The 15,776-nt window shown below is 31.4% G+C and overlaps 2 protein-coding genes across 2 annotated transcripts; both read left to right on the top strand.

Annotated features, from left to right (window-relative positions):
• Positions 1-1,092: 1,092 nt before the first annotated feature.
• Positions 1,093-6,385, top strand: LOC128167628 (dynein axonemal assembly factor 6-like). The gene is made up of 7 exons (XM_052833446.1): positions 1,093-1,207; positions 1,985-2,095; positions 2,840-2,912; positions 3,703-3,802; positions 4,130-4,226; positions 5,134-5,219; positions 6,195-6,385. The coding sequence occupies exons 2-7, from the start codon at positions 2,003-2,005 to the stop codon at positions 6,319-6,321; spliced, it is 576 nt and encodes a 191-aa protein (XP_052689406.1). The 5' UTR covers positions 1,093-1,207; positions 1,985-2,002; the 3' UTR covers positions 6,322-6,385.
• A 1,756-nt stretch (positions 6,386-8,141) lies between these two features.
• On the top strand, positions 8,142-13,473 carry LOC128164511 (uncharacterized). The gene is made up of 4 exons (XM_052828402.1): positions 8,142-8,227; positions 9,443-9,638; positions 10,007-10,114; positions 12,114-13,473. Exons 1-4 carry the CDS (start codon positions 8,205-8,207, stop codon positions 12,273-12,275), a joined length of 489 nt encoding a protein of 162 aa, XP_052684362.1. The 5' UTR covers positions 8,142-8,204; the 3' UTR covers positions 12,276-13,473.
• Positions 13,474-15,776: the final 2,303 nt, after the last annotated feature.

Raw genomic sequence — 15,776 nt, forward strand, 5'->3', positions numbered from 1 at the left:
TTTATAAATCATTAAATATTATGAATAATCATAGAGGAAAAGAAAAATGAATATGTCGGAATATGTATATATATACAACAAAGAACGCATCGTCACAATCTATAGAATTTGTCCATACTTTTTCTCCGTAGAATGGACACTTTTTAATTAAAAACCGTGAAATTCAATGCATGTAGGCAATGTGTGTTGCTGCAATAGCAGCCATTTTGACTACCTTTTTTTTTACCCTCTCCCCGCCCCTTTCAGAACCACACGCGTACATGTACAGTCGACCCCTTTTATATAAGTTCTTAATTTCGGGGGGAAAAGAGTTTTGTATTATGTAGATAATATACAGGAGGGAAAACGACTTGCCTTCTTGACTTGCATTTTTGCTTACTTTGTTGAAAACGTTTGGGGTGTCGGAAACTTACGTAGGAGGGAGGGGGTGGCTCTACTCCCCTACTGTTTTAAATACATGAACTGACTGGTTTTTGGGTGGGTTTTTTTTCTTTTGATAATATGTGGTAGAGTCGGGTATATGGCATTCCTACTACATGTAGCTCTGGTTATTTGGTAAAGACATAGCTCGATCGGTAGATTGTTGGACTGGCTTGCCAGAGGACTTGGGTTCTAATCCCAGCCGAGGCAGTAAGTTGTCTTTTACTAATTAACAATTTTTAATTGTCAAGAAAGACAAGTGTCTCTGTCACAAATATATAAAAATAAAAATTTTAACGAACTGTTCTACCATTCGAAAGTGATAAAAACACAGGGAAAGTTTATAGGCTGACCAATTTATAGATGCAAGGCATATCCCTCTCCCCACACGGATTGGCATTGTTTGAAACAATTTACTTATAGTAAGTTACACCCCATGCACCCCTCCCCACTTTTAAAAACTATTCTGCGTGTCTGAGTTTCAGGATAAACATTTACATGATGGTTAATCATAAAGAAATTATAACTTCATGCCTTTCTTGTTGTAAAATAGAATTGAATTGTGTTTTTGTCTGTTGCATGTCACGGATGTGTTTTGTACTTATGAATATTCCGGAAAATATTTTGTTGTGTGTCAGGGGTTTTAATGTTTAAAATAAATTTTACCGGAAGTAAACAAGAACTTCATGTGGAAACGTGTAAACAACTTTTAACAAGGTGATAAAAATCGTCCACACGGATACCATTGGCAGGGATAGGAGGTTTTCAGTAATAACTTTCTTTAAACGTGAGTTGGAAATATCTTGATAATAATTGGTGATAGTGTTGAATAAGACGTTTACTGGCGATCCGCTTTTAAAGCAAACATTTTTAAAAGCTGACACTATATCCTAGCAGTTTATATTTACCTATATCCTAGCAGTTTTTATTTACAAAGACCTTTTGGCACATAATTTACACATACATTGCCGTTTTAAAGTTATATGTATATATAAATGTTATTGAAATTAGAAATCAGAGTTGTGTACACCAGAAACTATTCTTAATAGTTACAGTTGTTTTAGATCACATACATACATATATAGCTCTGTGTCCATGGTTGAAGGCTATGTCTGTCCACATCTCTGAAAAGAATAGATAAAGTTATAAATAAACACGCAATGTCATTAAAAGCTGCAGAGCTGTATCTTTGGGTTTGGAAATCTTTGTGTTGACAGACCATAGAGCAGAGCTAAGCTAGGTCAGTAGAGGCATTCATAGCACAAAAGGATGCACTAATTCTAAACTAATGTTTCCCTAATTCCTTAACTCCCCAGGGAGTTGTGTTGCTAAGCGATCAAGGAAATTATTTTGTCAATTCAATCACTGAATGTAATTAATTAAATGATATGAAATTGTTTTTACCAATTCGAGTTACAATTTAATTCTCTCTCTCTCTCTCTCTCTCCCCCTCTCTCTCTCATTCTCTCTCTCTCTCTCTCTCTCTCTCTCTCTCTCTCTCTCTCGTCATGAGTTTGTGTTTTCCATTGTATTTATGAAAAAATCCATATTTTATATTTTGCAGAGCATAGCATTGATAGCAATGGAATTTACACCTGAACATATTAGTTCTTTGGCACATATGCTGAAACCTCCAGATGAGGACAGCGATTCAGACTGCGAACTCGATCAAAGGGTATATTATATTGGACACAATTTTGTTTAAACTAATCTAACTTGTTAATAGATAGCAATATAATAAAAATAAACTGTTATTATCATCACAAAGGTGCAAATCGTATTTAGAATTGTAAAAAAAATTTGGAGCATCAGCTATTAAAATAGACCCTTAGCCAGCATATTTTCTATTCAACAAAGTGGTGTATATATATATATATATATATATATATTATTACTTATTAGGTTTGTTACTGACTGTGTAAAGAAATTTGTAGGGTCGGTAAAGCCTCGCTTTCTATGGACTTTACCAACCCCACAAACTTTTTTACACAGTCAGTAACAAACCTAATAAGTGTTTTGTTTTGTCGAGGACCTAAAGTTTGATATGTAAACAAACGTTTGTGTAGAAAATCAGTTCAAATAACGTTACGTCCGCCATGTTGCCCTATAAATTTTGACGCTTGCTTTTTAAAGAAATTTGTAAGGCAGCCACGTGACGCATTTCATCCAATGACGTTGCGACATTCTAGTCCGAGGCAAAACAAATATATTTATATATATAAGCAGGGACAATCTTGAACATCTTTTGGTCTTTTTTTTTTTGGTTCATATATTACCAGTTATCTCTCCTTCTTTAAGGTATACATGTATGTGTACACCTGTATACATACATCATTGAAGATTGTAAAATATACAGAATATTTGTAATTAATGATTAATTGGTATCAATAAATAATTTATGCTTTATTTTTATTTGAAGCCTACATCATATGGTAAAATGGGACCAGGAGAGATAGGTCCATCCACTCAGAAAAATCAAAAATCAGAGAAAGGTATTGTTTCATTTAATTTTTGGAGGCATATCACATGAATGAAGAAATTATATAGGATAATTTATATAATGGATTGAAATTTTATTTCATTGACATCATAAAAAAAAATTGAAGTTACTCATACAGTGATATATGTTAAATAAAAGGTCAAAATTTACATTAATTTTGTTGAATAATAAGACACCTTAACAGTCATAATGCAATATTCTTTCTATATTTTTTTTTTAATTGATTTTTTTTTATAAATGAAAGTAAAGATCTTAATTTATAAAGTTGATGGCATACATTTGCAATTGTAGATATGTTCAGTGATACTTTCCAAAGAGATCAATTTAACAATGTTTTACACATTCTGTAAATTGTTTACACATTTTAAGAGTAAACAATTTACTAGAAAATGATGCAATATACCTATTCAGATGTTTCCTTGAAATTCACTTGTAGGCATTCTCTTTTACTTCAGGATTAGATTATTTGTTCTTTGTTCATTGCTGATACACTTAAAACCGAATGCACACACTTAATTAAAATAAAAATAGTTTAACTAAAAGATGAGATGTACAGATGCAATGCAAGTACAAGTGAATTTGTGAAATGGTAGATGTATATTGATTAGAATTAGCAGCTGAAAAAATTCTCACACACACAAACAACCACTGGTTGCAGTACAAAAGTTTTACTCTTATGAACTTTCATGTGAATTTTTCTATGAACTGTCATATGAACTTTAATTTTAGAAAAAATTGTTCTAATTACAAGTTCTAAAAGTATATATATTTGACTTTAATAGTGCCAGAATCCAAAGGAAATCCTAAAGATATTTGGGGAGATGATGAAGTCCCAGAAGGATCTGAATTTGACACGACCTTTGACCCTCGACCTCAGCCAGAGTAAGGATAGTTACTAGAATTGATACAGTGTGTTGTTATGAATCATGCAAATTGAATACTAAAAGATCACTTTTAAATGGTAATATTCATTAAAAATGTAGAATTTTTTCTAGGGGAAGGGAGGGTGCATATTTTTTTTTGTGTGCATCGTCAGCTATAAATTTCTTAATTAAGATTTTAGATTTTAATTGCTGTTATAATGGGTTGCCTGTTTTATTTGGACGCTGTTTCTTTTGACGCAGATAAGCGAGATAACTCACATTAGAATGTTGATTTGATTTTTATCTGAGAGAGAAACTCAACTAATATCATCACTCTTTTTAACAGGTATGATATTGTCTTCAAGCAAGCAGTTTCCTCAGAGGACATGTTCCTTCAGATGGGGAACAAAACCCCATCAACAGCTAGCTGTGAAGACATGGTGGTATGTTCTTGTAATTTACTGTAGATCCCTACATGTAATTAAACATGAGGAATTATTATCCCTGTAAAATCGCAAGAAGCGCATCTCTCGAATTTTGAAATCTTGATTTTATTTTTTAGACATATGTAAACTACAGTATTAGACATTGAGTTTGCTACTTTAAAGATTGAATCTAACAGGTGGCTGGGTAGTAAACAAAATCTTTTTGTTTCAATGAAAAATTTGATTTAAAAGTTTTAGCCATATAAAACTATTATTTTGTAGAATTAGATCTACCAAAATATATTGGTATTAAGAAAATTTATTTCAATTTGAATTTTTGTTTATCATTATATGCAGAACTGTCGTTATGACATTCTGCCTTCATAAATAATTTTTTGTATCACATTAATGTTTTTTAACCTATTAAGGTATCACTGCATATAATTTAAGAGAGATAACTCTCAATTTTTTGAAATATCATTATTATTCCTGAACAGAATTATTATAAAACTCTGTCAAATATTGCCTTTTCTAGCATGTTTTTAAAATTTAGAATGCATTGCCAAATATTTTATAACTTGGGGCTTTTTTTCCCTAAAAACATATTACTGAAATGTTTTAGTGTTGTATCAGATTTTAAAATGTTAAAGTGATACTAGAGTATGACAAAAAATGCAGTGAAACTTAAATGTATTTTATGAAGAAAAAAACAATGACCCATTTTCAAGTTCCTTAATTATAATAACTTGTTTATATAAATTTGCTTTGGAGATCTTTTCTCTGGAATATTATCTGCATAGTATTTTGATTTTAGAAAAAAAAAAAAAATTTGTTTCATGGCTTAAGCTCTTTCATGTGAAAGTAATTAAGCTAAAGACTTGCAGTTTTGTCATTATATTGTGTTTTCCCTTTGTTTGTTTTGTAGATAAAAATTAAATTACCTGATACCAAAGCTGCTGATCTCACCTTAGATGTTAAAACAAAATTTCTTGACCTTCGAACTCCAAAATAGTAAGTCTTCATAAGTATACTAGAAAATTTACTTACTTAGTTGGAAAGATGAATTTTAGCTATTATTTTAGTTTTTTTTTAATTATCTAAAAAGGCTGTGTATTAAATGAAACCAAATTATAGCTTCATTTGTGTCATACTTTAATTTGCCTACTTAGTGATATGATATGGTAACGTGATACCTTATCCTTCTCTGTATGGAGCAGCATGCACAGAATGTACTTGGGCATAGATATTGTATATCCGTTTTTTTTTCGCATGTCACAAAATTTGCGAAAATGAGGAAAATCTGATACATTTTTAATTTGCGTCAGTTATTTTTTTGTGATTTAAACAGTTTCTTATAGAAAATGATACAGGATATAATTTCTGTGTATTCATTTAATTGCGATTTAAAAGAGATCGCGAAAAAAGCGAAAATTAGATCATCACAAAAATTACTGGATATACGGTAATATCTTTTTTCATAACATGTCCATTTTACTAAGAATTTTTTTTTTTTTAGTTCCAGTGTTGTTCTTCTCAGTTTCACTAGAATATGTCTTGTCACAACATGTTCAAAATTCAACTCCATCTTAAGGCTACGCAAAAAAGTTTTTTTCTTAGGCAGAGTCAACTAGTAAGCAACATGCTACTATTGTAGTGCCATGTTGACAAGGGAGATAACTCGATTTTCTATTCGAAGTTAATGGAACAATTTTGAGTTATTCCCCTTCTTGGAGAAGAATATGATAATGAAAAGAGAGACAACTCCTGATAAAAAAAATTTTAATATTCTTTTTATCAGCGCCTTTTTTGGGAGGGATGGGGGTGTACACGTATTATTTTTTGCATTGGTTTTATTATGTCTATTTTATTTTTGGTGTGTGTTTACTGTGTTATTTCATGAATCATTTGATCTTTCTTGTGTGTGGTTTTTTTTCTCAGTTTCTCTCATAATTGTCATTCCTTATAAACTACCAAACTTCTTTTCAGTAAACTCGGACTACATTTGCCTCATCCCGTCAATCATAAAACCGGAAAAGCCCAGTGGGACGGTGACAAGAATATCCTTAACGTCACGTTACGCATGCAGAGAGAATACGACTTTATCAACTTTTAACCTTAGGATTTAAATGGAAAACTTTGTGTTCAGTCTTTTTTGTGTTGAATTATCCGTCCACCTTTTTTTTAAAAATAAATTATTGAATTAACACAATTGACTGATTTTTTTTTCACCGAGTTGTATTGATGAATTCATGTACGAAAGGGATCATATAGTCTTCATGGAAATGTATTAAACCGCCCAATTCTAAGTTTAACGTCACTTCAAAATACACCTACATGTACACGTGCGGGTTACGTTAACCGTAGAATTAACCTTGGACACCCTTATGATGTTTAATGCATGATTTCAAGGAACTGCTGTTTGGTTGGATTTTTCCCCTCGATAAAACTTAAAAAATTCATGGAAATAAAATGTTCAAATCCATATAACTAATGGATTGTGACTGAATAAGGGACAGGTTTCATGTTCGAATCCATGTAGAGACCTAATAAATACACAGTCAAGATCAGTATAGCGAAGTTTTATTTACATGTATAAAGAGCAGACGTTTTGAAAGAGTAAAAAATACAGAATGTTGTGACATATAACGATCTCCGATCCTCAGCAATGTTCGATAACTCTCAATTATCTGGATTTTTTTATTCGCACCGTAAATCTGCGTTTTATATAGACAAATTTAATTAATCTTGTAGTGTTTTTAAAACACACAGCTATTCAACGAAGTGCCTCGCTTAGTGGTTCCACGGACACTTGCTGCAAAAAGTGTTTGCGCCACCGATGCATCGGTACAACTAGCTTTTATTCTAAAATTTGATCTCAACTTGTATATTTATTCTATTATGTCTATCGTGGCAAAAATTGCAATAACTTTGTAAAATGCTTAGACACTATCAACAAATTTCTTTTTATTTGATTTTGTATATAAAGTTTGAAGAATAATTGACATTTTTATGATGATAAAAATACTTTGAAGCTGAGGATCGAAGAACCTTAAAAATAAACTGTAATAGTTTCATAGTATAGTGACACCAATGCTTATTTTTAATATAGGAATCTTAAAGCTCTCGATGTAGTTTACTGAATTTAATTCATTCGTTTCAAGATGACTAAAGAAAAGTTGTGTCAAACAGCAATTTTGAAGTGGCCATATGCATTCTATTTCATTGTTGACCATTCAAAAATTGTCCGACATTTAAATCTGCATATTTTACAGAAGGTCAGCATCAATTTTGATGCTTGATTTTGTTTTTAGTATTATAGAGCGGGCCATTTTCACAAGACCAGTTGAATTTTTTTTTTTTAAACTAGTAACATTCATTTAATGTGTGATTATCTACATGTATTTCATTGTTAGCCGTTCGGTTGTTGACTCAAAGAAATCGACAACATTTGTCCGACTCTGTGCTTTGAATTCGTAAATCAGTGCATATTTCACTTAAGGCCAGAATCGATTTTTTGTTTAATTAAAATCAATTTACATAATATTTGTTTTGATTGCGTGAAGAAGATTCATTTAATTGCTACATCATTTCGAAAATAGCTCTTATACGAAAACTTCAAATCATAAGCTATGTACATATGTTATATTAACTAATGCATTCTTTTCTTTCTTTCATTCTTACTTTATAGCTTTATTTTATTTTTATCTTAATATTTTCTAAATATGAACAAAGGATCCACAAAAAAAATATAAATAGCATTGAAGTATTTATAAAAAAATGATTATTAATCTTATTAATTTGAGATTTTATTAATTAGTTATCTTCTGTAATCGATCAAAAGAAAAGAAGCGTCCCACAAATTAAAGGTCACATCTTCATGTAATATATGTACACATAATTATTGATATTTAGAAAACCCCGTTGCGGGTTTTCCCAGAAAAAACGGGGTTTTATTTTCAGATTGGGGTTAACCGCAAGCTGACCTTTCGTCGAGGAATGCTCTTTTTACATATATACAGGTATAATACCTCATGTGCACGTTCAAATTTTGCATAATAGTAAGTCCTGATCAATTGAATAAGGGTGCAACATTAAAACTTTAATAAAAGATTCTTAATCGAAATATTTTTAACATTGATAGGTCTAGCTTCTACTTTCGTTTTCATCTATATAATTATAATTTGTGCAAATTCAAATTCGTTTAAAATAATGCGTACTTTTCAATTTGTTGCCACATTTTTTTTTACATCATTGCATTGACATTTGCAAAAGAGTATTTGGGGATAATAATTTTATTAAATTGTTTACATTATACATAAATTAATTTAGTTCCCGCGTGAACTCAGGCACAACCGGAAAAGATTGAGAACATGTTTGAAATGCATTCGAAAATTAAGATGAACCAGTGTTTTTTGAAACGTAAAATAACTCGAAATACATGCATTTGCTAGAATGAATTCTGAATTCTTTGAGCATTCCAAACTCTAAGATATTTTCCACAAGCGTCCTTATCAGATATCAGGCCCACCAAATCTTTCCCCCAATAGCATCAAAGAACAATGCATTTGATAATTCAAAATAGAAACTATTGATTTCCAACTAAAATAGCTTACACATTTTCCCAATATACATAAGGCCGCTAACTTTATGACTGAATTCTTCAGATTTGAATTTCTTTCATAACTTGGTTGATTCGAATCAGCATTATGATGACTTTAATGGCCAAAGATCATCCTCCTTTTCTTGACACAATCTGATGCCCTCTGGCACAGATTTAACACGTCTGCTAATACTGCAAGCTGTTTCACAGAAATATTAACGGCTGTTTTACTATTGCAATCGTAAAGAAAGAATTTTCTCTTGCCGTTTTTTTTTTTCAAACTTAGATACACCCTAAAACGTATACCTTAAACAAGACAAGCTATACTTTATATTATGAACCAGTTGCTTACTACATGTACTATTTTAAATGTCAGTTATAAATTAGTTGATTTGCAAAAAAAAAGTTGCTGTTATGCCCCTTCACTATTCCAAATTTTGTTGATCATTTTTACCGTATTATTTGTTTTTAAACACAAAGGAAATAGACGTATAATAGCATACCTTTTTAAAAGTGTTTTTTTTTTTTTCAAATTCTAAATTCATTAAGTTTTAATTTTCATCGAGTCATTTAAACCGAAAATGAGATGTTTGGAAGTGAAATGAGCTGGCGACAAATATAACCTTTGTTTTAGGGACAGGTTGTTCGAAGACATGAATGGCAGTAAAGACGGAAACGACCAACTTTTAAGAGCGTTCGAGGAAAGCTTTCAGTCTCAAAGTTTCCTGCCTCTTTTGAAAGAAGAGCTGAAATGCAAAATACAGTGCAGAAGATTGTCAAAAGGAGAGGGAGAAATGAAAGTACAATTCGAAGAACAAAAAGTATATCAGGTAAAATTGGTAATATCGATCAATTCTATGGAAAAAAACCCATAGAAGACAACTTGTTTTGGTTTTTTCTATAATTATATTTTTTACTCTTGTCAAAATTTAAACAAATCAAAAGCATTTTGATATTATAAAAAAACACAGTTGCAACCAACTTTTTTAATGGGTAAATGTAATCAAAATTCTACAAAATAAAAGTCACAGAATGAACCTAAAAGGCGACTGAAATATGACTGAAAGATGACAATGTCAATGGCTATGTCATGCAGTCAACTGTTTTCAAGACCTTTAAGTCATAATTCAGTAGACTGCATGGCAGAGCTTCATCCTGTTCGTAATGTTGGTTTGAGAGCAAGAATACTTTCCTATAGTTGACGGACGAAGAAATAATTAAAAGACAGAAACGGCTTTCTCAGAACAGAAGATCAGCCATCAAGCGAAAGTTGAAGGAGAAACTGTATGAAGAGGAGTTATTAGCGGTAATATATATAATACAAGTATTTCGTCTGAATGCTACACACACTTACAAATGTTGAATATAGTGCTAGATTTTTATTTCATTTCTATGTTTATCGATCTAGGCATTGCGTTTTTAACGTTCACGACTCGTTCCTTTACTTTTCTTTCTTAATTTTAAATCAAACATGAAGTGATTTGTTGTCTTGGATACAATAATCTAAGATTAACCAAATAGCTTTGAATGAACATTTTGTCTAATACAAGTCCAATGTTTCGATTTCAGTGTAACTAATCGATTTAAAAAAAAGAAAAAAACTGTCAAATTTGGGTTTGCGCATGGGCACGCACACTAGTACCTCCTTGAAATGATATGATAATTCAAGGATATATTTCACAAAGATATGTATGTCAATTTGATAGAATCTTTGATAGGTATTTTAAATTTTAAAAAGTCTACAGACAAAAATTATCGACAACAAAAATATCTCATCAGAAATTTTGAGATTTCATCTTGACACAGGGGATTTACTTAGACACGGGCGTCTATGGACCTCGCTGTGTTAAGAAAATATGGTATTTATGAACCATATCCCAACTATCAAGATAGAATATATTATACATTATGATTTTTATTACATACATATCTCTATTTGTTTTATTAAGATTACTATTATAGCAACCGTGAATATTATCTTTTTACATTCGTTTTGCAAAATTAAAGCAACCCATTTCTACTATTTTCATCGTTGCATAGATAAATGTAGGTCGTTTGCAGCAATAACTGTTAGATATTTTGTCAAAATTCAAATACCAAATTAAAAAAAAAATTATAACATTATTTTTCACAGTTTGTAAAAACTATATGAACATTTTGTAACTAGCATCAATGTCTTTGAGGAACATGTAAAATGTAAACAAATGTGTTTATAGTGCATTTTACTTACATGTATGTACCATTGTGTACGGGTTTTTGTGTGTATATGTTTTTTTCTTCTTAATTTCCTCAGCATAAAGAATTGCAACAAGACAATTTCTGTTTCTTAAGTAATCGCAAATATATATCAGACTAGAATTAGAATAACATTTATCTGATACAAAATAAACGTCCTGAAAAATGAATTAATATATTTGAATGCATCGCCTAGAAAATCAGATGTAGGGCATATATCGTCTGCATCCGATGTGTAGATTTCATCGATGCTAGTAGGTTTTAATTAAGTTTAATGAAGATCGAGAAGTTGCATGATTGCGTTGATAAACAAATGAGCAGACATGCACTCGGTGTTACAATCATTGCTGATGCAGAAGATGCACCTCTTGTGCTTCGTCTGAGAACTGCATGTTAAATAATGACATTCTTTGTGGAATTCAGAGGTTTAAATCTTGAATCTACATGTACAAATAATTACGTTTGAAGATATTGAAAGGAATTTATAAGTGTACTTTCGGCGTTTATCATTAGACTGTGTGCAACTTTTCGGAAAGAGGTGGCTTGCTCTAAGAATATAATTATTACAAAGAATGTATATATAATCAGGATCATTTAATATTGATGTGTTTATAAACCTCGTTTATGATCGAAATGAAACCACTACGTTTTGGAGTGGATAAGAGTATCAACAAATGTGCGTCATTATTCGATTCCAGCCATTTTGTAGGTGTTATAACGTTCCCACCCCCTAAACCTTAATCATCAACACCCACCACCACCCCTCACAAAAACCCTGAACATTTTTCGTCTTAGCTTCGTCACTGTGATGCTAGCATTTATTTCAAGTCTATGGACAAAAGGCTTAGTTTAATTTTTTTTAATATATATGACTGTAATACCTATATATTTTAGAGCATAATCTCGACATAAATATTTTGCTTCGAGATTTTTTTTTTCAAAATTGGACGTTACTGTATCATTTGCTCGTGTTGATTTAAAAATAGTTAGAGGCATTTTTATAAAGCATTGATATAAATAGTTTACTTTTGAACAACACGCATTTAATCGCAGTATTTACTTTACTGCAGCGAATAAGACGACTGGAGACAGAGAATAACAAGAAAGAGGAAGAGAAGAGGAATCTAGCCCATCAAAAAGCTGCTCTGTGTTCTGTAATATTAAACCATAACTGCCGCCTCAATATGACTTTAAGACCTTCTAGTGGGAAATTAGTATCACTTCTGAAATAGCCCAGTCCTCATGGGTGTTTTTTTTATTAATTTTTAAAAGAATGACGTTGAAATAAGGAGGGGGTGGGTGGGTTTTTAAAAAATGTTTTATGGGCCTTGAATATGTTGAATATAATCAGTTAATAGCTCTTCTGCAATGATCAGAATGGTTTTTATCTGTGATAGATAATTTACTACGGTATTTTGTTCAATGACTTATCATTAGTATCTTCATTCAAGTCACGACTCTGGGAGACGAAGATCGTTGCTTTAATTTGTTTTAAAAGAAACTGTTACAAGTTTTATTTGGATTGACATGGAACAAGCAAATCGGATTTTTTAAGGTAGACATTTATTGAAAATTTCAATCACGTTTGCTACGAGGTTTTGTGAAAAGATATACATCGGGTTCTATTGCTTATCGCTGAAATGTCGGAACCAAATTGCATGTATACATGAAACACTTAATTGTTGATTAGATACCCGAGGGAAGGGCATACATGTGAAGTAATTTTTTGAAGGGAACACTTATATATGCTACAAAAATAATATCTGTATCATTTTTCACTCGAAAAAAGTGTCACAGACACTTAAGGATCCTCGATACCCCGTGACTTCTACTTTTTTATGACAGTACGTCACAACATAGCGATTGTAACGCATTGTGAAACAGTTAATTAAATCGACAATGTCTATCTCTGTGGCGCAATGGTTGTAGCTTAGATCTACCAACTCGCAGGTCCCGAGTTCGAATACCGCAGGGACTTTTATTTTCATGAATAGCGGTAAAATTTTAAAAAGTTGACATCCCCCCCCCCCCCCCCCCCAATTGAATTTTTTCCTGTAATTTTCCATTCTAACACATGTTAGAAATCCATATACTTAAGTAATGTAGCAGATTGGGCTTGAATGCAGAACTATTTCCATGTGTGTGGAGGACCCTCAAATTCATATTTGAACGATTATGATATCTATATGGTGTTCATATAATTTGTGATACTAGTACCAGTGTCTTTTACTAATTAACAAATATAATTGTCAATGAGTTCATTACTTATTAAATTAGTAAAAGCATCTAGTATAGGAATTAGGTACATTTCACAATATTATTATGCCATCATGTTAAGAATTATATTTTTTACGAAGTTTGAATGTTTCATTTACTTCTAACATTTACAACCAGTACTTACATGTACAAATAAATTCGTTAAAGAGTTAACTGCTTGTTCACTTTATTATCCTAAAGGTTTGGTTTACGTGTTTGGTGCGTTGTGCCCCTTACGTCGTCAAAAGAAAACAACCCGAAATAATGATCATAAAAATTATTTCTTACGACCTAAAAAAAGAAGTTTCCATGCTACTTACTCTTCAGATCAATGACTATGAGTGGAGATGTTTTAAAGAAGATGGGTGGATAAGGCGTGTAAAATGCCCATGCACGGTCGGACAAGATACTGAAAAATTAAAATATCAAATCAATCTTATATTTCTTAAAATATCATATAAAACAATATATATTTAACATATCATTGATTTTAAACCTATATATATGTTGAAGTTCAGTACCGGGAATATGTTGACTCAAACAGACGTATACGTATCAAAACATGCAAACAGTGTCATTTTTTTTAGAACTTCAAGGCATTTTCTTTTATAGAGTCTGTGGTCCATATTTTTCTCATAACCTAAATAAAGTATAATGGAAAACAAACCGATTTCAATCAACAAAAACGTGGAGAGGTGACCCACTATACATTAAAAATATTATTTTGTATTTTGAAAAAATAATACAAGTCCGTAAATTCGAGGCCAAAGTGATACATAGTATTGAAACATCTTACTTGTTGTGTCTGAAATGGCTCAGTGGTTAGAGAACCCGACATAAGCTAACCTTATATATCTAGGGTTTAAATTATGTATCTTTTTGGTAAATATATCAAAAAGTTGATATATTTAGAAATTGTACTTTTGCAAACTTGTACTTTTGCAAACTTGAATTAAAATATATTTGAATAGATTCAATTGGAAAAAAATATATTTCAAAAATGTTTTTTACGACTAAACAGAATGGGCGTTTGCGCTATCTTATCTTCTTATCGAATCGAGAAACATCAGGAGTACTCAGATACAAATATTCTGTAGAATTTTTATTGACGTAAATAAGTTACGTACATGTATATTACGTAATCAAAGGCCGAATAAGCATATTGGCGACGTTTTCAATAATTTTGCACGAAGGAATGCAACCTGCAGTTTCTATCAGAGCCTGCTTGAATTGGCTTTAAACACTAATCTTTTGATAGAAATAATCTCTATTTTAAAATACCAACACTAATTTCACGACTTTCAAATCTGTATATTTTTTCACAATCGTAGCAATTGTTGTTGGCTTAAGAGCTGTATTAACAGATCGTATAAACAAATCAATGCGAGAGATTTCCATTTTCCTATAGATCTAAAGGTATATTTACATAAAACCTATGAAGCATGTCAAAATGTGATTTCACTGCATCCGATGATGCAAGCAAACTTCATGATCCTGATATGCAGGGATACGTAGGTTGATAAAAGCATCAATTTTCATCATCACACGCTAATATATCTCCTTTCACAGCATACAACAGTCGATAATGTTATCAGTATGCAATATAATAAACAATGTAGCGTTTGTAACTGTCTATAGCAAAGGTCGTTCCTATGTTAAGAGATGTTCTAATAACGCACACGCAACTGCATGCCGTGTTTCTTCAGCCCTACTCCATAATGTTTCTTTTATATATTTTTATATATTTATTAGCGGCATTGGTGTCGGTATTTTTAGTTTTAATGCTTCCATTTGGAAGCTGCTATTGTTCTTGGTTCAAAGAGAACCTGCGCTTTAATATGCATTATTGTTCTTTTTTTATCAGTTTAATGAACTATTAAATATAATACAGTAATTAACTACAGCTTGGTGTCTTTTCTTCATCGAGGAATACGTTGTTTTGAGTTTTTTGCACACCTTTCCACAAAATAATGGCGCTATTCTTGTAGGAAAAATGTGCTAAAAGTAATAGTTATGGTTTTAGATTAAAAAATAAAACAAATAGATTTAGCATATAAAGATTATATAAACGCAAATACAAAAATGAGTTGCGAAAGCGTTTGTTAAAAAAAAAATTCCGATATTCATCATAAATCGGGTACATGTCATCTAATTGCAATTGGGTCAAAGACATGAGTTGACAATCCTAAGCGAACGTAAGGTTTCCTAGCTAACCTTTTCAATGAATGGTAAATTAACGTTCATTATCATAATCTTCATAATCTATACAATTATGTCTATCACTGCACAGTGCATTCTAAATCTTAATGTTTTCATCTTGTTTTTCCGTTACGATACAAATTTAGCGGAAACAGTTTGAATTTTATCTTGAGAAGTTTGACTTTCGAATTTTAAATCCAACAGCTTTACTCAACCAAATTGCATTTTCCCTCTTTTACTGTCAATTTCAAAGAGATCTGATTTACTTTTATTAAATG

The sequence above is a fragment of the Crassostrea angulata genome, chromosome 10 (assembly GCF_025612915.1).
Source record: "Crassostrea angulata isolate pt1a10 chromosome 10, ASM2561291v2, whole genome shotgun sequence".
Lineage (NCBI taxonomy): Eukaryota > Metazoa > Mollusca > Bivalvia > Ostreida > Ostreidae > Magallana > Magallana angulata.

Coding starts and splice junctions, on each gene's coding strand:
- LOC128164511 (XM_052828402.1), top strand. CDS start 8,205: ATGCTCTTTTTACATATATACAG. Junction 9,639..10,006: donor AAGAACAAAAAGTATATCAG/GTAAAATTGGTA, acceptor ACTTTCCTATAG/TTGACGGACGAAGAAATAAT. Junction 10,115..12,113: donor ATGAAGAGGAGTTATTAGCG/GTAATATATATA, acceptor ACTTTACTGCAG/CGAATAAGACGACTGGAGAC.
- LOC128167628 (XM_052833446.1), top strand. CDS start 2,003: ATGGAATTTACACCTGAACATATTAGTTCTTTGGCACATATGCTGAAA. Junction 3,803..4,129: donor GACCCTCGACCTCAGCCAGA/GTAAGGATAGTT, acceptor TCTTTTTAACAG/GTATGATATTGTCTTCAAGC. Junction 5,220..6,194: donor GACCTTCGAACTCCAAAATA/GTAAGTCTTCAT, acceptor ACTTCTTTTCAG/TAAACTCGGACTACATTTGC.